This window comes from Halictus rubicundus, chromosome 6, assembly GCF_050948215.1.
Source record: "Halictus rubicundus isolate RS-2024b chromosome 6, iyHalRubi1_principal, whole genome shotgun sequence".
NCBI classification, from domain to species: domain Eukaryota; kingdom Metazoa; phylum Arthropoda; class Insecta; order Hymenoptera; family Halictidae; genus Halictus; species Halictus rubicundus.
The window spans coordinates 12,900,388-12,926,626 of NC_135154.1; the positions used below are offsets into that span (position 1 = coordinate 12,900,388).

At 36.8% G+C, this 26,239-nt stretch overlaps 2 protein-coding genes across 4 annotated transcripts; one reads left to right on the plus strand and one right to left on the minus strand.

Moving 5' to 3' along the window:
- The first annotated feature begins 349 nt into the window (after positions 1-349).
- LOC143355292 (peptidyl-prolyl cis-trans isomerase FKBP8) lies at positions 350-4,300 on the plus strand. 2 transcript variants are annotated; one of them, XM_076790004.1, is made up of 6 exons: positions 350-853; positions 1,986-2,394; positions 2,734-3,042; positions 3,189-3,388; positions 3,556-3,857; positions 3,959-4,300. In XM_076790004.1, the coding sequence occupies exons 2-6, from the start codon at positions 2,374-2,376 to the stop codon at positions 4,261-4,263; spliced, it is 1,137 nt and encodes a 378-aa protein (XP_076646119.1). In that variant the 5' UTR covers positions 350-853; positions 1,986-2,373; the 3' UTR covers positions 4,264-4,300. The 2 variants fall into 2 exon arrangements, with proteins under 2 accessions (XP_076646119.1, XP_076646120.1); XM_076790005.1 differs by lacking the exon at positions 350-853 and having other exon boundaries at positions 1,816-2,077; positions 2,156-2,394.
- Positions 4,301-4,612: 312 nt separating this feature from the next.
- LOC143355291 (uncharacterized) lies at positions 4,613-7,767 on the minus strand. 2 transcript variants are annotated; one of them, XM_076790001.1, is made up of 5 exons: positions 7,515-7,767; positions 7,298-7,431; positions 6,362-7,022; positions 5,726-6,291; positions 4,613-5,647 (listed from the first exon to the last, which is right to left on the minus strand). In XM_076790001.1, exons 1-5 carry the CDS (start codon positions 7,540-7,542, stop codon positions 5,048-5,050), a joined length of 1,989 nt encoding a protein of 662 aa, XP_076646116.1. In that variant the 5' UTR covers positions 7,543-7,767; the 3' UTR covers positions 4,613-5,047. The 2 variants fall into 2 exon arrangements, with proteins under 2 accessions (XP_076646116.1, XP_076646117.1); XM_076790002.1 differs by having other exon boundaries at positions 7,298-7,767.
- Positions 7,768-26,239: the final 18,472 nt, after the last annotated feature.

Genomic DNA, 26,239 nt, shown 5'->3' on the forward strand with positions numbered 1-26,239 from the left:
CATTTATCTTACTAAAGTACAATTATTATCATTATAGAAACATTCTAACTTTATTGTCTTATTAATAAGGAAAATAATAATAGAAGCACCAGACATATGTTATATCAATAGTCCTCATTCTTAACCATGTAAAGGTATACTGAGATTTTTCATAGCTGTACAGCAAAATTGTCTAAATAAATAAATGGTTTATTTAAGAAAGTCATTTCTATTCGATAAAAAATATAGTTTAATACTGTAAAGAAATCGTGCTGGATTGTTTTCAGTATGAGCTACTGTATATAAAAAATTTCCTAAATATCAATTTGTTTCAAAAATATATTCAAAAAAGATTAATCTTGTACAAATATTTTTTTACAAATTGTTATTTCATGTTTGTTGATATAAACCATAATTTAATGTAATTATAACAGTTCGAAATCTTTAACTATATACAGAAAGTTGAACAATTATATGATATTACGGCTAATTATATTATTAGGTCTTTGATCTTAATTACTTTTCGGATGTTAAAATTGCCGCGCAGGGTGCAATGGTTCGCGTAGTTGATGTTCGCTCGGTGCAAATAGTACGATAGCAAAATCATTAAACTTTAAAATATAGTGAAAAGCGTACGTAATTGACAGATGTTCCCAATTATTTCTCAGTACTGATGAGTATTAAAAGCTTGTAAAAATTTGGTAACTTTGAAAGATTATTATAAAAATTACCTGAGTATCGTACAAATAACAAACATCAGTTGAAAAAAAAAAATACAATTTTACAGATGTCCGTTTCAAAGATTAACGTTAATTGCATTATGCATGAAGAGCTTTATCGTACTTGAGATGCACATACTGAAATGAATAAAACGGTTAGTCTATTCTGATACAATTTAAAGGATGTCTTTTCATCCCACATAATTCATTGCTATAACCTGTCGCTCGTTTTTGTTCGGTCGTTGTACGATTCAGTCAGTATTAGACTATATAGAAAGATGACAAATACAAACGGACATGCAGTGAGAAAATGTGCGAGTAATAAACTACAAAGGTTAATGCAAATTTATAGTTTTAAATTTTGATTTAATATAAAAGGAATTAGACAGAATTCGATTCTTTATAGGTACACGGATTTTTGCTGTCTTAATTGTAACACACATAGTACGATTACAGTATTACACATTAATCTATATAGAAGATCATAAATTATCAGTACTGTTTGAGTAGAAACATTATGTTAAGAATTGATTACATCTGACTATATTGTAACGAATAGGTGCAAATGAGGTGAAAATGAGTAGGTGCAATTTGAAACAGTAAAAACATTAGAAGAATTTAAAAGTACTGTTATATTATTAAGAAAGAAAATAAATTTCTATTTCACTCCAGTTTGTTGCTTAGTAGTTTGTTGTTTAATAATTAAAAATTATATTGTGGTAGAATGGTTTTATAGAACATGAATAATTTTTAAATTCGTAACAAAAAAAAAAAATATATTCTTCTGTCAAATTTGAAGGGAAAATTGTTCGCCATCTTGCAAATTCAAATTTTGTTGTACTCGGAAGTGTCAACAGTAGGTTCGACTTTCGGATTCGAAGCGCGCATTTAAACTCCGTGAGCCGTTTTGTTTTTTCAAATTTGAACATGTTTTTCTCTAACACGCATTAGAGAATATTCATTAATCGTTAATCGACGTTAACAGTTTTCTTTAATACGTTTCTTAATAATGCAGTGCGAATTCGTGTTCAATCATGTATTACAAATTACGCATAACTTTCACATGCGTTGATTTAAAAAATATTTTTCATTTGTGAACATGTTTCGATTTATCGTGTTCATTCTTTAACTTTTAATTGTTAATATCTCAAAAACAAAAAGTCCAAAACAAAACGACGAGACTTTTTAATTTATTGTATTTTCGCAAGAAATTTTCATGTCTCAAACAATTTTTGGTACATACTATATATTATTGGATGATATTAAAATTTTTTCTATGTTTTGCAGATCATAAAATTCCAGAAACGCTCGAAAGGGAAAATGATGAAAGCTGACATGTACAATATATGAGTAATAGTTGAATTTCACTAGAAGAAGACGTTAGTGAACATATGAAATTGAAATAGCTACGAAATACTCAAATTAGTCACAACATAGGGGTATTTACTTGATTGCAGACTTATTCCAATAGTACGAAGAGATCGATTTTCTTAAATTTTTATACGTGTCAAACAAAAATGCTTATTTACGTAACCACAAATTTTACGGAGTCGATGAAAATTTACTTTCGATCTTTACTCTTGTGAAGCTTACTTCAAGTGATAAGTGAAGCCAACCGGTGTCGCATGTACTAGAAATAAACAGAAATTATTTTAAAGCGTTTTGAAAGACTGTCATGGACATTCAAAATACAGAGGTGTGTATTCTTTTACGGATATTATTTGAAAATGCTTAAGATTATTCTATTATAACACGATAAACAGTAATGATAATACTATTGTACTTGTTGAATTTTCTCGATTATCAAATGATTGTGCATTTTCTTGTTGCTTATGAAAAATTCATTGTACGTCTTCTAGATAAGGATGCGATAGTCTTAATTTGAATATTCTCGTAATTTCAGTGAATATGATTTTAACAATAATTTGAAAAATGACACGATATAATTGTTAATAAGCAAGACGCAGCCTCTGTGTCAACTAAACGTTTCCAAACAATTTATTAATTTCCTTTTGTTTTTACTCCAATTTCGAAGATGGAAAATGACACGGTTCAACCAGGAGAAACTCAAACCGACTTTATTAAGGAAGAATTAAATTTCAACGTAGACCCAAATGATCCTCTCACAAAAGCAACATTAAGTGATCATCCTCCCGAAGAATGGATAGATATTCTAGGAAACGGGCAACTTAAAAAAAAGGTAGTGAAACAAGGAAAAAGTGGTACTCGACCCAATAGATCCGATATATGTGTACTGAAAATTGTTGGGAAATTAAAAGATGATACGGTTGTTGAAAAATACGAGGATCTCAAAATTCAATTAGGAGATGTTGAAGTGATTCAGGTATTTATAATCATGTTCACATTATGATTCGTTTACAAAAAGCTATAAAAAAACTTACAAAAGGTTTCAGCATAAAATTATCATAATTCAAGGACATTCTTGTAGTATAACATTATTCTTGAATGGTTTATTACATTTTATAATAGGGATTAGATCTAGCGATTGCTCTTATGGATGTAGATGAAGTTGCTGAAATAGAAGTAGATCCAAGATTTGCTTATGGTCATGTAGGGAAACTACCAAATATACCACCCAATGCAACTATTTTCTATACAGTCGAATTGAAATCTACTGAAATGGAAGAAGAAATCGAAACGCTTAGCGTTAACCAAAGGAAAGAGATTGGGTCAGTACCTCTAGTGTTTACGAAACTGTGAATATCTATGCAATATTATATTTTTGTATTTAAATTTGGCTAAATTAAAATACAATAGAATTCTGATTTTTTATTAACAGTTTTAGCACTTATAATAATCAAATTTTGATCCTTTTATGATTTTTGTTCTGTTAAAGGAATAAAAAACGAGAACGTGGAAACTGGTGGTTTGCTCGGGACGAACCAATGCTAGCAATTCAATGTTACAGAAGAGCATTAGAATTTTTATTACCAGCAGAAAATCGCTCTTCGTATCAAACCGAGACAGACGATTCTGCTACTGATGCAGAGTTACAAGCATTGTTGGAAGATTCTATGAAGGTATATAACAATTTAGCAGCTGCACAAATGAAGACACAAGCATATGAAGCAGCATTGAAAAGTGTAGAAAGTGTTTTAAGTTGTCAACCACGAAATGTAAAAGCACTTTTCAGGAAAGGTATTATTAATAACTATTTAAACTTGTACATTATAAACTTTATACTATGAATACGTATATGTGTATATGATGTAATGTAATATATATGTATTTTGTTGTAGGAAAAATTCTGCATTATAAAGGAGAACATACATTGGCATATCAAACATTATTGCAAGCAGCAAAGCTAGAACCAGAAACAAAGGCTATTCAAGTGGAAGTAGCTATCTTGAAAGAAAAGATTACCAAAGATGCTCAGCATGAAAAGAGTGTATACCGCAAAATGTTTGCTACACACAAAAATAATAATGCGTCCTTAAAGAAGGAAGAGAGTAAAAGTAAAACCATATCAAATATTTCATGGAGCATAATTGGCGGAACAACTGCAGCAGTAGCAGGATTTCTTTTATACAGATTTGTTTTGTGAAAAAGGGACGAGGAATAAATGAAATGTAGAAAGTGAATGGACCTGAAAACTAACAATACAATCTAAAAATCTAATAATACACAAGGGAAATATTATAAAATGTACTAATACACAGTTGACATTGTTAATGAATTATGTTCATAAAAATGCGAATATAAAACAAGTAAGCTGTAAAAAATTGGTGCTTAAATAATATGTCAAATATCAGAAAAGGTCATAAAATTGATCATACTATCTTTGTTCAGTTTGTATTTATATCTTATATTGTATATTAATTTGTTATATTAATTATTGTATAAAATTTTTCTTTATTTCTGTGAATCGGGTATTTGGACTATTTATATGCAAGACGGGAAAAAGAAATATTTAATGTTAAACATGTACATGTTGTGAGTAATGTATACTTCTTGTAAATCAAGTTTCTGTACACTTTTGTCGATACTATACATATACTTTTCAGTAGAAGATTGTTTCAAATTTCAATACTGCAATACTATTTATAATCGGAATTAAACTGGAATAAAATATTCTTAATTAAATACTAAGAAGAATTATGAATAAGTATAATTTTTTAAATGCACATTCAATTTCAACAAACAGGAACTATTATAAATCGTATCACATTTTTGTTTTAATTATCGAGCCATTATTATTTACACTAACAGAAATCTTGGTCGATTTCGTGTTAACGTGTATATCATATATACATTTCTAAGTCGGAATATTTATAAAGAAAATGTGTGTAAACGATTCGAAGAATAACCAAGTATTCTCTTGAATGCAATTAAAGGTTTAAAAATGATGGAAACGAGTGGTTTAAGTAATTATCTATTGGTGTCGTATCTACTTTGTTAATATTCGAATCCAAAAAAAGTGACGTTCCTTCGACAGTTCCGAACGATAATTCAGAATAATTTGAATTTTCAAAGAAATGTTGATCTGCATTTAAAATGCCATGATGAAATTCCAAATCTTGATAGTTATTAAGATTCAACATTTCATTAGAATTCGTTTCAAATTGATCTATAAGATCGTTCATTGTTGAAGTCTTTGGACTGGTAACTTCTACTGTAACAATCTGCTCCGCATTAATATCTACCAATGAAAGAACTTGAGAAGCAGAATCGGTCGTAGGTAATAAATTTGTGAGTTCTAACGACAAAATTGAGTTCTCGCAAAGATCATTAGAGTTTGGCAGTGTTTGTAATTCAAACTGTGAATCAATATGTTCATTAATGATATTCGTTTTTGTTGAAGACAGAATTTTTTCGCTTGTTACTGTATCGAATACTTCCTTGACTTTTAATTTTTTCGGCTTTAGTTCTTTTGGTATTTCTGGTACTGGAACGAGATGACCATCTTCTGTTTTCATGAGTTTTACGACCTGTCGAATATGTAAATTTATTTTAAATGTCTTAGATAAATATTAGAAGAGAAACGATTAAAGTTTAATTAGATTCACCTTCTTCTTCTTTACAGACACAATTCTATGACAAGTTTCCATATGACGAGTAAGATGATGCGATCTCTTAAAAGCAGTACTACACTGCATACAAGCAAATGGTCGATGTTGTTGATGAGATAATTTATGTCTCTTTAATAAACTGTTTCGTTTAAATGCTTTACCACATTCATCGCATACAAATTGCCTTTCTTTATTATGTACATAAAGAACATGATCATTAAGAATACTGATGCTAGTAAAAGTTTTACCACACTGTTCGCATACAATATTCCTCTGTTCTATGTGTAACTGTTTATGCCTACCCAAATCTGATTTTCTTGCACATTGAAATGTGCAGCCATATATATTGCAGATAAACCTTTTTTCTCCTTTATGTATACGTCTAACGTGTTGATCAAGTGCTCGTTGTGAGATTAAATTTTTCGAACAAATTGAGCAAGTAAAAATGTCTGCTATAGTTATATCTTTTTTCACTTTACTGAGATGCAAAGTAGATTCCAAATGACGAGAGTAATCGTCCTTTTTAACAAAAGTATGTCTACAGTCAGTGCAGAAGTAAATGCCTACAACAAAAAGAATTTCTTATGAATATCGCTAATACATATATTTCACATTTAAATTTTAGAAACTCACCGCTGTTTGAGATTTTACTGTGAGTTAGCTTTGAAGAATGTACTATTTTGTAATGTTCGTGAGCTTTCTTTTTAGAAGCAAACGTAACATCACACTTTGAACATTTGTGATTATCATGGTTTTGTATATGTAGGAGATAAGTTTGTTCGATGCTAAATGATTGCAAGCATCGATTACATTTAAATTTCTTTATACAGTGTTGTTCTTTATGTTTCGTGTCATCTTCATCTGGTTGTAACATTTTTCCACAATCTGAACAAACTTTTCCATTTTCATAGCTATGTTTTGCTCGATGGCGATTTAATAAAGTACGCTTAGGAAAACTGCGAGGACACACATCGCAAGAATGTGGATACTTTGTTACTCTTTCCCCATGCGAACGAAATAGATGTATTTCAAGATGTTTGCGTCTGGCAAATTTTGCATTACAATAAGAACAGTTATTTTTTTGATGGCCCTCTAAATGTCGATCCAAATGTCTTTTGTATCTAAATGTCATTGAACATTGGCTGCACGATTTGAGTTGATTATTCAATGCATCCGGTCCGCTGATTTTATTTTTGCTTTTATTAGTCACTGTCGTAACTTTAGTTTCTGGATCGTTATTTTCATCGTTCAAACTTTCATTATTAATTTCTGTACTATAAGATTTATCTCTAACCTGTGAAAAAACATACACTTTTTAAAAATAAAAATTTTGTACAAATTAATACTTAAAATTATACATTTTTGTAATTGATTAACGATTACATCTTTATTAGTTATTATTTTTTACTTTATTGAATCATCGTAAAACAAAAACATTAAATCGTCACTTATCTTAAAAAATTTGAATACAAAAGAATTATATGTTGTTCCTAAATGATTTTTGTACTACGAACTTTAACGCACAACACTGTACTATCTTTTTATGAAATCTTTGTTAAGAAATCTTACCTGGCTTTCTGAATGAAGCGACAATACTTTACATGGATGATTTTTATTATCTGACATTATGAACGGAATTTCAAATGATGAGTGTAATAACTCATCCGATAATTGTATTATAGAATTATGGAATATTTTCACTGCTATAATTGAAAATAATTAACTATACTAAGGCTTTTACGAAAGAAACACACTTGTATATAACCTCAAAAAAATGAGCACGGACATAAAAAATTAATATGGAGTGCATTCATCAAGTTCTTGATAAATTCATGCTAAATTACAATTCATGATACAGCAGTGATATGCGTTTTTTCTTGTATAGAATTTTAATTAGCACTTATAATTTTTAAATTCACCAACATGGCCCATGAAACGTAACTATTCTACTGTACTTCTATTCTGATTGGTCGTTAAATGCAAATTTACTCATTAAAATGCCCTTAAAGCGTGGTTTGTTTGTTGTGTATTCAATCATACTGTATACAAATACACCACAGACTTGGGATCTTACTTAGTTAATGGTCCTATAGATAACTATTGAATTATATCATAAACTTAATTTTTATTAATAAATGATGGTTGAAAGTTTACATTGTTTTCGGAAACCGATTGAGTGCATTATCGAGATCAACCCATGTATACAATATAAATAAAATAATCGGTTAATATAAAAAACAACGTTATAGCTTGTTGACAATTATTTGCCACATCTAAGCCTCATTTATTATTAACATTCTCATAATGAAAAAGATCATTAATCGAATAAAAATGTTTTCAAGTCGGTTCAAGCATTTTGTTTCCCAATCTCATCACACGGGGGCGCAACGTATCCGGTGACACAAAAGCGCCATCCTAAGTAACTAGGCGCAAGTAGATTAAGAACTAGATTAATTATTTTCAGTTATTTTTATTGTATACAGGTTAGCAAGTTGGCTACAGTGTGTCGTTCGGAGGAAAATACAATTCAAAAAATACACCTTTTTACATTAGCGAAGTGGTGGACAAAGTTTATTTCAATCACTGCGCATCATCTCAGAAAGGTGTTGATGTTATTTTTTTAACCGGAGGCATGAAAAATATAATTGTGCATGATGGTTATAAGTTGGAGTCAAGTTATATTAACTTCATTTGTCATCAACATGACAGTAGTATCACAGACGAGGTATAGGATAGACCTATCATCCAATATATTTTTGTGGCCCACATTTTTGGGGTCACGTAACCCCATTACCATTTTCGTGTCACATCTTGTATTACCAATTCGAACTAAAATTTGTTGACAGCATCCGCAGTGATAGGAATTAAAATCAACAAATAGCTGTATATAGTCACTGCAGTCTCCCGAATACGAGAAAATAAACGAATAATTCTAAAAACCTCTGATTTTTTGAACAGTCGATATCTCAGAACATGAGACATGAAGCCCCATAAGATGATAGGACTATCCTTATACCTCGTCTGTGGTAGTATTCTGGAGGAAGGATCTACTACTACTAGGATAGTCCCACATAAGAGTCGGGGTATGCGTAATGCATTTTCTCATGGAAAAAGAAGTCTGAATACAATAATACTTAATGATAACATAAATCAAAGTTGTTATGAACTAATATTCTACATAAAATGAGAGTGACAAAACTACAATTTTTCAATTTACAGCGATCTGCGAATAATGACGCATAATTTAAATAGTCTACCTAAATCATGTAAAAGAGTACTGATAGTACACATAAATATGTATAATCTCTTTTACTATCGCTTATATTTTTACTTTTTGCATCGTAAAAGTGAACATTGACCGACAAAAAGAAAATTAGAAACGCGCAAAAAATGTTTCCCACTGTTCTAGATCAATGTTATCTTGGGAGTGGTGTCTAAAATGTTGGGTGTTACATGGCATGTTGAAAACGCGTAAAGTTGTTTCGCGTTCTTTCTGCAAGGCAATATTTGCCACGAGTCAAGAGACTGTTAGGAACGTTAAATTGTTTAGCCGGTGTTAACGGCAGTTTCGCAAACGACCTGCCCGCGAAAATCGACGCATAGATCAGAAGTTGCGGTCATGTTTTTACGACAAAACGACTAGACGATGGAGTAACGAACCGTTCAAGGCCGCGCGCGTCTTGTAACAATTTGAACCAGGTGTTATTGTAACACCAATTTCCTCGATGCTTGCATAACAATTGCGTAGTCCGCGTTGGTACATTATTTACAACCTATTCAAATTATAGAGAGCAGAAAACGATTTTCATGCAACTCCTTCCCCTTGCAATTTTTATTTTGCATGAAGTTCCGCAGTCCGACGACAACTTTCACAAACCATTATTCATTTTCGAGATTGCGATACTTTGAAACCTCTGTGAAACATTAAAAAATGTTTTCGCTAATGAACCTTCCACAGATTTGAAGATTGAAGCGTCCTCTTTACAGCGACACTTTGAAAATTGACGTACAATTCTTCCCCCACTGTTTCATGGAACAGGTAAGGTGTACAGAATATCTACCATAAAAAAACTCACTCTTTGTACAATTTTCGTCCCACCGTAATTTCACAGGCATCGCGCCGTCCGACATCGGGCTACAACTATTGTTGCAGTTTGTTCTCGACGAAGCCGCAGCGTTTTCTTCGGGCGAGAAGAATAAATCGGATCCGGTTCCGTGTACGACACACGTATCGGGTTATATCGAGACTGCATAATTTATTACGAAAACAGCTAAATACCGGTGCATCCAACCGGAATACGTACGTTCCGCTCAGCTGTACACGTAATGAAGAGGAACATCCGCGCGAGCGGAGGATGGCTGGCGATCGTCCTCTGATTTTCTCGGTAAACGACGCGTCCTTTGTCAGTAGACTGCGGATGTTTACGCAAATTCGCATTTTTATATTTAAGTATACGCGTGCGCGCGCGGAGAAACTGGAATTAGATAAATCGTTTCGAGAAGCGTCTCACGGCACAACTACACCGACATCTTTGTAGGCTATAAACGCGCCTACATCCTCCGACTATTTATCATTCGCGACTATTTCCCTGCCGACAAACGGAATTACAGTCATGAGAATTTCCCTATAACTACAAGATTCCATGAAGGTTTACGACGATGCAGATTTAACATACAATTAACAGCCGACATGTTACCGAGAATAAGTCGACGGTAGAGGGGTTGGTCAGCAAGACGTACAATAGACTTTGCAAGGAACGCTGTGTTTTCAAGTACACGTTGCGGGGATATCCCATCAAAAGTGAAACATGCAAAATCAAATTTTACAATGCTCTGTCACACCCTTTACACCCTAAAACTTTTTTCCACATTTATATTTATCTTTTTATTATCTATTCTCATACCTTATAGTTTTCTCTGGAGCTGAGTTTATTTGCTTCATTTTTCACGAGGCATTTGCCTCGCTTTACTTTCCATTCATTCTTATTTTATACCACTGCGAAACGTGTCTGTAAAATTGTTGAGCAGTGTAATGAATACAATGAAAAATAGAGTGAAATCGTTCGCATAATTGTCTTTCAGAGTGCAAATGTTTCGTACGAGTTCCATTTCAATTTAGTAGAAATATCAACATGAGAAAAGAAATCAAGAGAGTAACAGAAATGTAATAGTAGCGATGATAATATGGTAGCGAAATAAAATACATTATAGCGATGAACATTTAAAACCTGTTAATGCACGAATGACAAAAATTACATTTTTATGAAGATATATAAAAATTGTGTTTATTTGCAAACGAAAGTTTTGTTGATTTGGGTAAATCTCCAACGGCACGCGCGACGGGAATCGCGTTAATAAGTTTCATCGGATCCTTTGGAAAGTTAGGCTCGGCCGAATATTTTAAAAATTCTATGAATTTAAAATTGCAACTGGCCAGGAATTGGCGATCGTAACGTAGAATACGTTTCCATAGAATTCGACTCTCACCGACTTTCTCGATTGACGTTTCCCAGCTTTTGGGTACTCCTTCATTAAAATAATTATTTCGGAAATTTCCACGTGCCCGCGGAGAGACCGAAGAACGCCGTTGACTTACTTCTTATAAAGAATTATTATATAACGCGACAAAATTGATTAGAGACCTCGAACAGAGACCTCTACTATGTAGAATATCTGCCCGTTCGCCATCTCTCTTTACAAATCGATACCTCCGCCATTTCGACGCATTGCAGAAGCGAAATATAGATCATCAATAAAAGTTTCAATTTTCATAATGTCCATTTCATAATTCCACGACTATACCGAAATATATATACATATACGTATACCGACTTTGTGCAAATTAAGATTTTAATTTTCTTCATTCGAACGTAAAATTTCACCGAGATTCGCACTTTGTTGAACTTTTTAACGCGTTCGTGGACTATAAATACGCAAAGATGCTTCACCCCGGTTGCGTGTAGTTCGGCTCCGCGTTTAAGAATAATTTATTTGCCGGACGGATTCAAGCGTTTGTAACATCGGGGGATCGGACGCTAATAAGTATCCTTATTATCATTATAAATAATAACATCGTTAGACTGCCGGCAATCGAGCACACCGTGAAAATCGCGTTTCTACGCGCGCGTTCCAGCAGGCTGCGATCACGCGCCAAATTGTGCAATGCTTCTGCCTCTTTTTCTCTCCTTCTCCGTTTCTTTCTTGTCCTCCTCCACCGCCTCCTTCTCTTCTTCTTCTTCCCTTTCGATGCAATCCATCGTTCAAACGGATGACAACTCGCGCAAACGGCCGGTACACCGTTATCTAACGGCGCGAAGCGGCGTTACGTCACGGGCGTGCTTGAAAATCAATGGTTTTATAAAATTGCGTCAACCGTGTAATGTTCTCGATTATACACGCTTACGGTTTCATATCGTCACCGAAGTCGCCGCGGCGCGGATTCACGGTCTCGACTCGTTTAGAAACGGGACGTGTATTCGTATTCCCTCACTGTATAGCCGCCCGTTCCGAGACAGCTGACGTTATTTATACGGACTGACAAACGCGATTTTGCAACGGCCCAGTGCTCGCCGAATAAAAATTCACCGACACCCCGGCCGGACTCGTCTACCAAATCTGTCGATAATTACTAGACTGCGGATCTTCATGCGAAACAGAAATTGTCTGCGTCAGTTGTAGTGTAAAAACTGTCACTTATTTTATGAAAACACAATAGACAATACTGTATCAGTGTACTAGACTCGATAAAGGATAATTTTGCTGCGTTAAATAATTTTCTATTTCATCCTCCACATCGAAGACAATTCAATTTTGATATTACAGATAGGGATCGCATAAAAAAAATATTCAGAAACTTCATAAACAGTTATAACAAATAATTTTTTACAACATATTAAAGAACATTTTTTTTATGCGGTGGAGAGGGACCGCATAAAAAAAGTCTCACTTGGAAAGTATGTCAAAGATTTACGAAATAGCGAGAAAGTGCTTTCCAAATGAAATAAATAATGAAATTGCACATGGAAAGATTTAATTTTTTTTTTAAATTTAATTTCTCACTTTAAACACGGAGAAATTTTCAAAATGTACATCATTCAATATTACTCGTCGTAGTCCAAAACGCGCATCTTCTTGTGATGAGAACGTTACAAGGGTGTTATAATGCCAACACCGTTGGCATTCATATATCGCATAAAAGAAAATCGCACAAAATAAAATTCGCATAGAAAAGGACCGCACAAAAACAGGTTTGACTGGACAGCAAAGTCTTGATCTAACAATAAGCCGAGCGGAGCTACACGATCTTAGTCAGTTTGCCTATCCCCTCCACTGGAAAAATATTTCATTTTATTGATAGGGATCCTAAGTTTAGTCAGTTTAGAATTCTATAATGAAGAATGCTAGAATGTACCACGTGTATTTTAAGCACTGCGGAAACCTATTAGTCAACAAGCAGAGATATTTACGGGCTTCCGAGATAATTCGTTCGGCGCGTGGGTCGTCCGGAATGGCAAAGAAAGTCAGACTCTGTCGCAGAGAGGAGAAATTTGCCGAACACCTTTTTTTTTTAGAGGAAGAAAGTCCATTGTATGGTCCTGGACTTGCAGATTAGTTTTGAAGGGACACATTTTTATATAAATGATACATGAGTCTTTCAACGCGAAACCACTTTTTCGAAACTGTTGTCACGATGTCTCTAGTTGACCAACCGGCTTGAAATTTGAGAGAATCCAAATTTGTAGAATCCGCCGTTTTTTCAACATGCTACAACAGAATTTAGACGATTTAAACAATTAATTTAGTACGGTTTAAGTTAATAGTGTCTATGCCCCTCAGCTTTTTTCTATATTTAACACTATTATTTTTAGAGTGACCCTGAATCAAAAATTGCTTCAACTAGTAGAAACAACAGTGGACTTGCAACATTACTAATTCAGAACAAACGCCAGCGATGTAGGAACGCTGCATGTTCTCATACCGTACATTGTCGGTGATTCTTTTTTCTAGAACGGTAAATTATAATCGTTGCATCTTTACTTTCTCCCGTAATGGCCGAACATTTATATTTGAAGGGAATTCGTGAGAAGCGTGTAAACGAAGGAAAAGAGCGCGGCGCGGCCGACGTTTACTCTCTCGTAATCGACATTTCTGCAGCGAAATTTTATCAATCGGTGCACGTATACCTAGAAAATTCAGTTTTTTTTTCTTCTGCGTGACAGCGGGCTTGGCAAGAACCTGTTGTAAATCCTCGGATATGACGTTTGACCCGAGTCAGGATTCATTTGAATTTTCGATTCGATTTTGAGAACCGGTCCCGAACGAGAAAAACTGGTTTATTTGTCTAGGCCTCGACAAGACGAATTTCGGGGAATTTTAAAAATAGAATCTCTGCATATTAAATTGTCGATTTTTATAATGTATGGCCTACGGAAATGCTCGCAAAACACAAGGCGGAGTGGAACTCGATGTAAATGTAATTTGTGCTTAACGAAAGTGTATGCGCATTCATCGCAGTGCAACATTATTTATTTAACATTTCTTTTTTTTCGTAATTGTTGCTACCAAATTTTCGTTTTTATTCTAATCGATCTATTTATAAAAGGAGATTATCATACTATATATTCCTAAATAAATATTGGTAAAAGATCATAACAATGGGCCATAAATAGCCCAATTAGAAGATCGTCATATATCATACTCTTTGCATTGCTGTTTTTTTAATTTTAAATTGAAGAGGCAACGCACATTTTTGAAAATATTCTCTCAACGCTGCCTCTCCTAAATTAACTTTGTTATTTATATTTCTATATTCATCCAAACATATCCGTTATAACTATTCCCGTTCAGTCCAATTCGAGAACAATCCGTTCGCGAGCGATGCAAGGTTTTCTCCCCGGTTTTGTTCATTTTAATTCTCGTCCGGCCTTGCATTTCTATAACGCAGTTTGTCGACCAATTTCAGCAATTCGAAATGGCAATTGACGCATAAGGTAGAAAGCAAATACCGCAGAAGAAATGGTAAAATCTCGGCGCAGCTTCAGGCAACCTTAACCCTGATTAATCTCCAGCCTTTGCGGCGTGAATTGACTGAAAGAATTTGAACTAATTTCTACTATTGAAAAGAAAATGAGTTTTCACTCGGGAGAAAATTTAAGCGAGAAACATCGACAGCGACATATATTAGTTAAGCAAACGAGTGTAAATAAGTTGTACAATTTAATTTTCATCATTTTTTAAATTATATACATCAAACGCCTGTAAATATGTGTGCAAAACCCTAACGCAAACAGTTCACCGGTTTGTTTTGAAAAAAATTCCTGGTGAAAAAGAATTGTAAACGTAGCGTACCGGTACTTTTTTGGAGCATACTCGAAGTCGCCGCGATTCGCGTTCAACGTCTGCCCGATGATTCAGCTCAGCGACTTTTTATAGAGCTTTTATTATCGGCGGGGAACACCTGCGCTACACGACTCGGAGTCTAATGATCTGCAGGTACAAGGTTGTGGGTATACACAGGGAAAGTGTATCCATGAAATGGGTGACCCTGCGCGTAGAATTAGAACACAGCCACCGTCAGCATTTCGTAATTACGTGTTGCGTTTGACACTGGAATTTCGCTGACGCAGCGGACGGTGTCTTCATTCAACGATTCTGCGGTGTCCTTTGATCCGCGGCCGAACGCGACAGTTAGGCGCGAAAGCTTTTCCGATCGTCTGGCAATGCTCCTGCATAACCATGGCTATTAATTTCGCGATATTAACCGTCGCGAGTACAATCGCATAATTCGAATCTGATCCGGAATTGATTCGATCGTGTGCTGGTGTGGTTGTGCAGATAGTGTTAACTAGTGTTTAGTAAATGTTTCGACACTGTTGTAGTAGAATCTGATAGGAAATCTGTGACTAATTAAATCGCTCTTCTCAATTCGCCATCATTAGATTTTATGCACTTATGTCGAAACTAAGTAGGCGAAACTTGAAACAAGTTACCAAAATTATTAACCCTTATTGGGCCCGATGCGGCACTTTTATGCTAATCATTCGACTGCGGATCTTTATGCAAAATAAAAACTTTCTAACTGAATTGCAGGAAACTGGGTTGAAATAAAAATTTAATTTCTTTTTAATTATGTTTAATAGATTGAAAATAATATAACAGTATCTTTAAATTCATCTAATGTTGTTACTGTTCTAAATTACACCTACTCATTTTTGTCATAAATGCATAACATCCGTAGTGTACTAATCATTATTTAATGTGTAACTATTAATGATAGAATCTCACCACGCTTCTATCTATGGACATGAATATTAAATGTAATTTAATCGAATCATTGCATTCTTACAGTACATTTTGAAGGTCCACTTAAGGGGTGAAAGGAAGAAACGAATTTTTAAGATTCGAGTATCTTGTGATTGATGCAGAGAATTTTTATTTTGCATAAAGATCCGCAGTCTGGTCGTCGTAAACAGAAGTAATTGAGCAAATGAAATAAATGTATTTTATGTTCGCGATTAATCATTTTATTAATCTGTGCGAGGGTCGAAGAAGCGGAGGACGTGCACGATGTCACGTTCACTATCATCGTAAACGAGTCGTTCAGAGATCCTTAATCCTGAAAATAATGTGTCCTTGCGAAGCATGAGCTGGTGACACTGATTGAAACGGGGAGGGGAGAGATTCCTAGATTCAGCCAGTCGAAAGTAGCATCGGATTAGAAGCAGCAGCGTCGTCTTGTGTTTACGAGTGAAACAAACCGAGATAATACTCGTCGGAAAGTATGGCAATCCTGAAAACACAATAAAAGTTCAATTGCAATCGCTTGCGACGAGTCATGAACGTATAGAGGGATCTATTACCACGCGAACAAATAAATTAGCAAAAAAAGTATTGTTCTTTAATTGTTTTAACTTTTCTAGGTCTAGTTTCCAATACAAATATAAATTCAATAGAAGCAGAATTATAAATAGGGAAATAAAAGCTACTTGTAAAATAATTATATAAATTTTTTATGAATGTTACATGCGAAACAACGATAGCGATTCTATAGTTCCTCAAAGATCTTATTTTCTACAAGCGAAACGACAGTTCGACAATTTTCTACGATAGTTGGACAACAGTTCGAAGTATGTTAGTGTCAAGGTGGTTTCGATAGAATCGAAAGTGGACGATAAACCGTTATTCGATCTCCGAATGATTTGCGTTAGGGTTCCAGCGCGCACGCGGTCTTCGAAGAAGGTGAATGACACTACATAAAGTTGCCATTAGGGGATAGCTGGTAATTACGATCACGTGTTCTCGCTTAGATTGCCACGGGAAGTTTCATTCGAAAGGGACTATCCGAATGGTTTAACGTTCCATTGCCTTAAACGTAAAGACGTTGTTTTTTTAACGAAATCTTTTTAGAAGATCGTCGACCGGATGCACCTGAACGAGATGGAAGAACCTAATCTTCAAATTTCTAATAAATCATGTCGACCTTGCCTACGTTCATTACCGAGCAGTTCCGACTACGTAGATCCCGCGAGCGTCACTTCCTAGCGCAGAATTCCAAAGTGGCGACGATCGACGTCAAAAGTCGGGTACATCTTCGTTGAGCAGAAAAATGTTAGAAATCCGAAGACTGCTTGTCGGAAATGTGTTTTTTAAACTCGTTAGTCCACCCGTCGACCGGGCTTCCGTATGACAGTGAACAGTTTCCGGCACGGTAGGGAAGAGCCCATAGAAGAAAGAGCCTCTGGGTGATCCGCGAGGAATGTGGAAAAGGGATCGACGTAGGCGCGATAGTATCCAGCCGGTGATTATGGCTGGCGATTCCTCGAAGCGAGAACGCAAGGACCGACCGATCCTTCGGAATGGCAGGAACGCGTTGTCGTCTTCTTTTGCTAGCTGCAGCAGCAGCAGCAGCAGCAGCAGCAGCAACCAGTGAAGATTGCGCAACGGCGAGCCGTGTGTCTCGAGTTCTGTTCCTCGGCGTTGCTCGAGCACCGAGCATAGGGGAAACACGCGTTGACTAATGCACGAAGATGCATCTCTCCCGGGTTACAACGCCGGCCCCTGACTGTCGTTCAGCATGGATATTATGAAACAAGGATGTCTACGGCGGAAAGCGGGTCAGCGTACGGTTCGTTTATCTCGTGGCTGGTTCCTGGATCATTTCACCTCGCCGCTGCCGCTCTGCTCGCTGCTTCTGCTCCTCTTCTATCGCTCGACTTATCGAAAATGTCGCGATCGAACCGTCGCGCCGCGCCGGCGAACTAAATTGAATCCCGAACGGTCCCGCGTGCGTCGCGATTTATCGTATGACAGGTCGCACCACGACGATTCCCGACGATCGCCTAACCGATCGTACGCGCGATCCGCTGCCCGAGCGCCGCACAGCGGGCAATTTGGACGAAATCGGATTCAAAATCAAAGAACTTTCGATAGAAATGAGGTGGAGCGATGAAATGTTTTTTAAATTAAAGCTGAAACTTTGTAGAATATGGGAAAAATAGGGAGATCATTGCCATCCAATCATTTCAACGAAAAAATGACTTCATTAGTTTTTGTCACAAAAATCGATTTTTTGCAAAATCCTGAGGTCGTAGACAAATTTTGAGACCAGATTTGAAATCAGCGTGAAAAAATCTATGGGAAATGATGTATAGCATGTTAAACAAAAATTTCTTCCGCGCGTGGTATTGGAAAAACTAAAATTTTCTTGAATTTGTGCGCGTTTAACGAATTTTCTCGAGGTTAAAAAACGTTCGTACCACAATCTCTCTATTTTTCCCACATTCTACAAAGTTGCAGCTTTCATTTCCAAAAAATTTCATCGCTCTACCTCATTCCTATCGAAAGTTCCTTGATGTTGAATCCGATTTCGTCCAAATTGCCCACTGTGCGCCGCACACCTGGGCAAATAGTCCAGGTGGAAAAGATTAGCAGATACACAGTCGGGGAGAAAAATAAGTGAACAGTTAGTGGAAATAGGTAAAAATGAAGTTTAGTCGAGTTAACATGACTGTTATAAACTTAAGTTTTATTTATTATGTATCCTTACAGTGTGTAGGTTATTTTAACGAATAATTGAAGTTCATATTTACATCTTTGTGCAAACACGCCGTACCATAACGGAAATGACATCTATTTATCAGGAGACAAACATAAGTGGACACTCAATGAAATGCGTAATAAATGAAACACATAACAAAATTAATACTTGGTATCGCCGCCTTTTCCTTGCATTACTGCTTCCAGACGTCCAGGAATACTTTGTATTAACTTTTCAATGTAGTCGTTACTAATTTTTTCATATTCAGAGTGAATATTGAATGAATACTCAAACTTCATATTTACCTGTTTCCATTAACTGTCCACTTATTCTTGTCCCCGACTGTATCTTCTATTTGAACGTGTTCTAAAATTGCACAAATATCTGCAAATATTGCACAAGAAACGGGAATTATCTATAGAAATAGAAAAAAACACCGGGCACCGTTTTTGAAACCATCGAGGAAATCGTTGTTTTATTTAACTGCACAGCAGCTATAAACAATCCAATGGTCTCGTTTCGTCGTAGATTCGCGCGATCGTATCTGTTATACATCGCGATTATCGTTCTGTATCGGACGCAGCTGCGCGATCCATCATATAGGATAAATTATATGTTGCATCGGGTTTCAGTAAAGGTCTGGGATGCGAGAGTGAAAATCTAATCGCGTCTGGCCAGGAAGCTTGCCCGGCACCGTAAACGTTCCATAATTTCCCCCGTGATCACGCGAAAAAGGGCGCGCTCGAGAAAATTCGCCGATTAATGAGAGTCCCCGATCCAGGAAGCATGATCGAAGCTAAACCGCGATGATACTTCAGCCGGTTCAACTTCACTTTCTCTATCGCGATCGGGGAAAACGACGACCACAGTTAATCGTCGACATTGAGACGGAAAACTTTTTATAATTTTAGCTCTTAACAACTACACCGTGATGATAGGAAAGAATCTATTTTTTCATCGAATTTTCATAAGTACGCAGGGTGGTTCACGCGATTGTTTCCTTGTCACAGGGGAAAAATGAATAAAGTGTACTGAAATAGTAATTTATTTCTCTTTTCAGTGGTTTTATTGAGTCGTCAGAAATGTGTGGATATTCTTAAATTCTTTTAAGGGCCCGGGATAGTCCGGGATAGATGTGACTTTTTCAGAGTCAGCAAGTCAGCACAGCCTTCAAACACAGACTTAAGATCCGTCTTGGTCTTGATCCGACGGGTCCTAAGTCTCTGACTAAACTTGCCACATTTTTTGCTCTGCATTATCGATATTATGAATTCTGACGCCAGAAACGTGCTTCAAGTTTTTCGCTTTACTTCGCAGAGAATCAAGACAAAATATAGCTCAATTTTATTCTAATATTTTCTAGCACGCGCTACTCTCGGTTTCATCCAGAAAACTCATCCAACGGCATAAAAATGCTCGGACTCCGCGGCATGCGCATCGTCAATTTTTGGCCTACTTCTAACGCTTATATTACCAAATGTCTGCATAATCTCGGCAGCTCATGACCAGCGCGCGCTAGATTGAACCTTCCTCTTTCGAATGAGCCTTTTCCCGGCGAAAAATATTCTCATATAAGGACGAAAAGTTGAGGCACGTAAAACCATTTTTTGTCGGTAACATAGTCACTCTACCTTATCGCGAATCTACGAAGACCGAGCGCTTAATCTTGCGCCGTTTAAAATTGCGCCTACCTATTTTCAGTATCAGTACATATACAGAATTTACCGTGATCGCGTTATGATTGCTGATCGGACGCTTTTTGCCGGGCCAGCGGCGCGATGTATCGCGTATCGTCACTTTTTTTTTTTCAGTCACTGCGCGTTCTTTCATCTGTCCCGGCTGTGCGAACGAAGAGGATTAGCACAGAGACGTGACGATCCGCTCGTCGGGCCCGTATGCTGCTCACACACGAACATTGCTCATTGAGTAACACTCGCGCCTCACTCTCGCTATTGATACGAGCACGGTATTTGACACACTGACACAGAATTCGACTTATGGCTCTGTGGTTCCTCGTCACCAACCGGGAGGGAAATGTTTTGAAATAAAAAGAGACGCGAGAGCCACCTTCGATAGTCCGGCTCGAGATCGTGGCGCTTTCAAAATTAATTAATTAAGTAACCGCGTATTTGCAACTTTGCGACTCGAGCGATCTTAATGCTGTAGAGGGACGATTACGAAATATAATAAATGTAAGATTTTATATTAAATTGCTTCAAATATTCAACATTTATATTTTAATTAAACTCCGTTTGATGGTACCTCATTTTTCCTTCCAAACCTCGAGGGGCTTCATTGAAATGAATACTGTTCAATTAATCTAGGCGCATTTTGAAAATTTATACGGGCACGGTGTGCGAAACGTATTGATTTAACATGAAATTGATTCGCGCATTTAACGTTTATAACTAATTCAGGCGCAATTTCAAAATTTATAGAGAGATGATGTATGCGATATATCGCATTTAATTGATTTATGTATTTGAAATTTAGATTTTAATGAATGCCGTACATGAAATTAATCTGGGCACTTCTTTAAAATTTACAGAGGAACAATGTATGGAACATATTGATTTTAAAATTGATTTGCATATTTATGTGTGAACACGCTCATTATACGAAAATAGTAATTATCCTGTGCTATTCGAATTAATATCTAAAAATACTTTGAGACGAGACTGAAATAAAAGATTGAAGTCTTTTTTAGAAATTTTTGCGACACAACGTAAGTGTATGCGATACTTCAAAAATCAGGCTACACAGTTCAGAGGTGGATCATTATATCCATCGTTTGTTTATGATCAAATAATTTAATTGTTTTGAATCTTTTGCCAGTCTGAATCGTGATCCGCTAGTGAAGTGTAGAAGGTTATATAATTTCGCGAAGAACTTCGCGGGTTAAATAAATTTGTACTTTCCATTCTTCCCACGCGTGTACACGTACTTCACGATTTTTTCACGCGTCTCTGTTTCCCGACACGTTATTAGAATGCGGAAACCTTCGGCGCAATGCGTAGCCATTCTATAATACATCGTACGTAACTGGACACTGATTTTTAATCGATTCTAGCGTTTCCATTTTGGGAAACGTAAGCCGATGTGCTCCGATATACAGAAATTATTCAGCGCGTCACGTAACCGATGACATAATTGGGAAAGCGGTGGAAATCGCGAAAAGTTCGATCGAAAATACGTAATACTATTTTTTCACACAAGGTCTCTTATCTGTGATAACCGACTTCGCGCGGTTCATGCTGTCGAACGCATAACGCGTCTGCCTACAACTTACCGTTTCTACTTCCTAAATACTAATCTCTACGTTCCATTCGAGTTTTCAAAGACCATTGTCTCAGACACGAACCTCCGTGCGGATAAATGTTTTCCAGTTTTTCCACTTGTTTTTTTCTTATGTACGCATTTGTATTTTTCTGCGAATACATTAATATTCATTCCTGAAAGTTGGCAAATTATGATTGGAGGGTACGAAATCCTAATCAAGGCATGGGGTACCCTGTACTGCCTATCTGTAAAACTCGGAAATGGGCGTTGAACTTTTTCAATATACCGCGGCAGGAAGTTTTATAGTAAAGAGACCAAATAATACGTCCAAACTCGAGCGCAGGTTTGGCCCGAGCACAGCCAAGCGGCTCGAGTGTATTAGTATCATTGAAAAACTTGTACAAGAATATAAGATCCAAGGATTTATAACCTCGAGGAACTATTACTTTTAGAATGTGCCGTGAAAGTGAATTTACTAGAGAAAATAATACCTAAATCCGGTACACTGTTCAACCGCAGACAACGGCGCCCTGTTCACTGAATAATTATAAACCAAGTTCTCCTAATGCTGCCACGTCGAATTTACAACGACACGATTAATATTAGGACACTCTTCAAAAAGGGATAACATTATAAAAATTGTACCAGACGATTTGATATTCGTCGAGCAGCCGGAATGATCGAGTCTATTAGAGGATGCGCGAAAGAAATTTTGAAAAAATTGCTGTTGGTCGTAATCGCGGAGGAGACTATACTGGAGATTCTTTCGTACAATTTTTTTCCTACAGCAAAAAGAATACAAGAATACACCAGTTCCAGCTTATGAAAATCAACAAAGGAACAAAGAAATTTCTCTTCGGCTTCTGCTTCTTGCATCTTCGATTTCGCATAAAGGTCCGCAGTTTGATCGTCGGAGATGACTCGATCACGGTATTCGCGAGTTCCGCCAAGAGCGAGATCACCAATCGATAATTAATAGATTGTGGATTCTTACAATCGATGAATAAAATTTTCATTTTGCATAAAGATCGGCAGTCCAATAAATTAATATACCGTCGACTGGTGACGATGGCGGAACGACGGGATTTTCATGCTGGTCGCCCATCGAACGACGAATATAAGTTGCAAAGCGGCAGGCTTTTTGCCAGGAATAGCCAGAAGATTAGTCGAACGCGTCTGTTTCTCTTCGCAGAATTCTTTTCCTTCTTTTTTACCCGACACACATCACGGCTCGCTGTTGTTCCGCCGGTGAAACGAGAGGGAAGAGAGCCGGTAACTCTCTTTCTCTTTCTCTCCCTCCCTCTTTCTCTCTCCTCCTCCCTTTCTCTCTCTCTCTCTCTCTCTCTCTCTCTCTCTCTCTCTTTCTCTCACGGCAACACTTTCACTGCGTGTCCCGTGACTCTGATCCCCTTGCTTCCCTCTTCGCTCTTGTCCTCGTTACGATACACCGGTCCACGCGAAAGTTTCGTCCATCGGTGGCCACCTGGTTCGCGGCGGTGGAAGCGGACAAAAGTTTCCTGGCCGCTGTGGAATGAGGAAAAATAGCGGCTGGCTGTTTTCAAGATCAGCATCGGCATCGGCATCGGCATCAGCGATCGGCGGATTCGGAAGCTCGCAAACCGAGACCGGTCGACTTCCTAGACGAATCGACTCCTCGTGGCCCACCTTCGAGACACGTTCCCGCATCCAACCGTTTCCGCTTTCGATTTTTAATTGTAATTAGGTGGCCAGCTTTCTGCTATCGCAGATGTACACTCCGACCAGAACGCGTCGGCGATATCTCTGCAACAAATTACTGTATCTCGAAGAAATGCGATGTGAACAGGAAGTACGTTCCAGTACGCTCTCATGCTGGATTAATGAAACTGGAAACAAATGGATTCTGTAAATGAATGTCTTGAAGATTTAGATACACATCCCATAAAAATGTTTGGTCTACTTGTCTTCTACTTATTCTCCTTGTTCCTCTATTAAACAAACTGATGCAATAATAAGGTTTCTGCTACTTAGAACATGCGCGCTAATTGCCAGGCTGACTGCCGAAGGCCCACGTTAACAAACTGCTTGGAAATGCTTAAAATAATATCAACATCTTGAAAGTTTTTTAACGACGCAAGTAACTAAATAATCGTATGAAACAAATGAAAATTCGTCGATTTGTCTCATCATCATTCGCAAGACAAATTAATCTTGCTTAATTAGGGTCACAACATAATCGCATCCGAGGAATATAATTTTTCGGTTGGTTTTAACATTGATAACGATATATATTTTATCAAGCGGAAGGTGTGAATAATTACTGGCGGATTTTTTGCGTAATTACTTATAAGAACCGTGCGATAGTCGAGGAAGTATAATTCGGAAGACATTTTCGTCTTCACCTGGAAAAACCATCGATTCGCATAATAAGTTTCTACTTAATTCCTGTTCTTACAGATTATTCCGCAAAATGCGAAGTTGCATGAGCGCCGGCAGTTTGTCCATAATGATTCATTTATTAATTAGTTACTCACGAACACGATTAAAGAGCAGTAAAGTAGGTTTTGATTTATTCGACGTGCAATTGAATTTCAGAATCTTCGAGGAAACATAGCAGAAAATTATTCATCGTATCTTCCTTCGTGCTGTTACTAGACTGAGAGACTCCATTTAGGGTACCTGTAAACATAGTACGTAAAAATCACTGACACGCTGTTATTCTAAATGTAAAATTTCATTCATTCTTGCCTATTCTATTTCTGGCATACAGTGGATCCAAAAAGTATTTAGAAACTAAATAACAGATTTTCGAAAATCTATCAATATTTGAACTATGATGATTCCATGAGAAAAAATAGTACAACAATAAATTTGGACTCATTTTAAAGCTCGAAGCCTCTACTTAATGAACGAACTTTCATTTTTTTGTTATGCTACAAATTGAATCGCCTGTAAAAGCAACTTAAACAGATTAATATATTATAACGGAGAAACGATTGGAACATCGATATGTATCGCCTAATCACGTAATATCTCGGAAAAGCGGATCTCGAGGATAACGTTCCACGCCGACGAACCTCAAAACGTTTGTATCGAGTGGCATGTTCCGGCCACATGGAGTCTAAAAGTTATCTAAACATTACGTGAAAAAATTGCGTCGTTGTTGTAATTTTCATAAGCGATCTTAAACTCGATAAGAAAACGGGACGTTTCGCTTTCTCGACGATGGCACTCGTTGTTTTGCATAATTTTTAGTTTTAAATTCTCTGTTTGGATTTTTTTCTTTCAGTACGCATTGACAACAACGCGCTTTTGCGATACGCGAGTCATGAACAAGACGTTCTCTCCTCTACAATGGTTTTTGTTATTTTCGTTGGAGTAATCGAGTGAAAGAGCAAGTGAATTAAGAGGCACGATGAATGATTCACTCCCGAGGTACTTCATAATTAGCGGACTATCAGCCAAAGTCAGGTTTTCCCGAGTTCCACGTTGGAGAAGAAAGGCAAATCAACGCGAAGAAGAACTTTCGTTTTCATAGGAAGTTGTTGCAACGTGTCTTGTAAATTTTTGCAGATTCGACGAGCGTTCTCGACAAAACTCCGCGCGCAGAGATTGACGAACGGTTGGAACGGCAAGAATCTTGCTAACGATCCACCGCCGCGCCGGTTATGCGAAATATTCCGAATCAATGTTTATAAAGATGGTGATCGCGCAAGAATCATTTCCGGTCCAGCAGCGAAGCCAAAGTTTCTCTGTCGACGAAAGTAGAATTGCAAGTATTTCGGTTTCCTGTTTGGCGGGGAGGAGGGGGTGGGGGGTCAAGGTCACGGCATGCTTTCATCTCCGAAATGTAATGGACGACCGTGGAGGGACCATCGCGTCCCATTTTGTCCGAGCACGGGCCCCCTTTAGGTCCGTTCGTTGATGCTTCCTATCCTTTCTTGTCTTCTTCGACCTCTTTTCGTCTCGTCGGTTTCGTTTCTCCTCTCAGGTAGAAATCTTTCGTTCCTCCATCCTCCTCTTTAATTCTTTTATCAGTCGGATTTGATAACAGCTTTGTTTTAAGATAAAATACTGGTGTTCTCCATGTGCTGTTCGAATTAATACGAACGTAACATTATTTGAGACTTTTCTGGGTGGTCCAATTGTTATTAGTAAACTTATTATTAGGTTCATCAGTTGACTGAGAAATGGTGAGACTGTACAGAAAATGCTGG

What these genes read in the sequence shown, in the direction of transcription:
- LOC143355292 (XM_076790004.1), top strand. Translation starts at nt 2,374, where the DNA reads ATGGACATTCAAAATACAGAG. An exon ending in GAGATGTTGAAGTGATTCAG is followed by an intron (nt 3,043 to 3,188) that starts GTATTTATAATC and finishes ATTTTATAATAG; the next exon opens with GGATTAGATCTAGCGATTGC. An exon ending in AACCAAAGGAAAGAGATTGG is followed by an intron (nt 3,389 to 3,555) that starts GTCAGTACCTCT and finishes GTTCTGTTAAAG; the next exon opens with GAATAAAAAACGAGAACGTG.
- LOC143355291 (XM_076790001.1), bottom strand. Translation starts at nt 7,542, where the DNA reads ATGAATGCACTCCATATTAATTTTTTAT. An exon ending in ACTCCATATTAATTTTTTAT is followed by an intron (nt 7,432 to 7,514) that starts GTCCGTGCTCAT and finishes TTTCAATTATAG; the next exon opens with CAGTGAAAATATTCCATAAT. An exon ending in CGCTTCATTCAGAAAGCCAG is followed by an intron (nt 7,023 to 7,297) that starts GTAAGATTTCTT and finishes GTTTTTTCACAG; the next exon opens with GTTAGAGATAAATCTTATAG.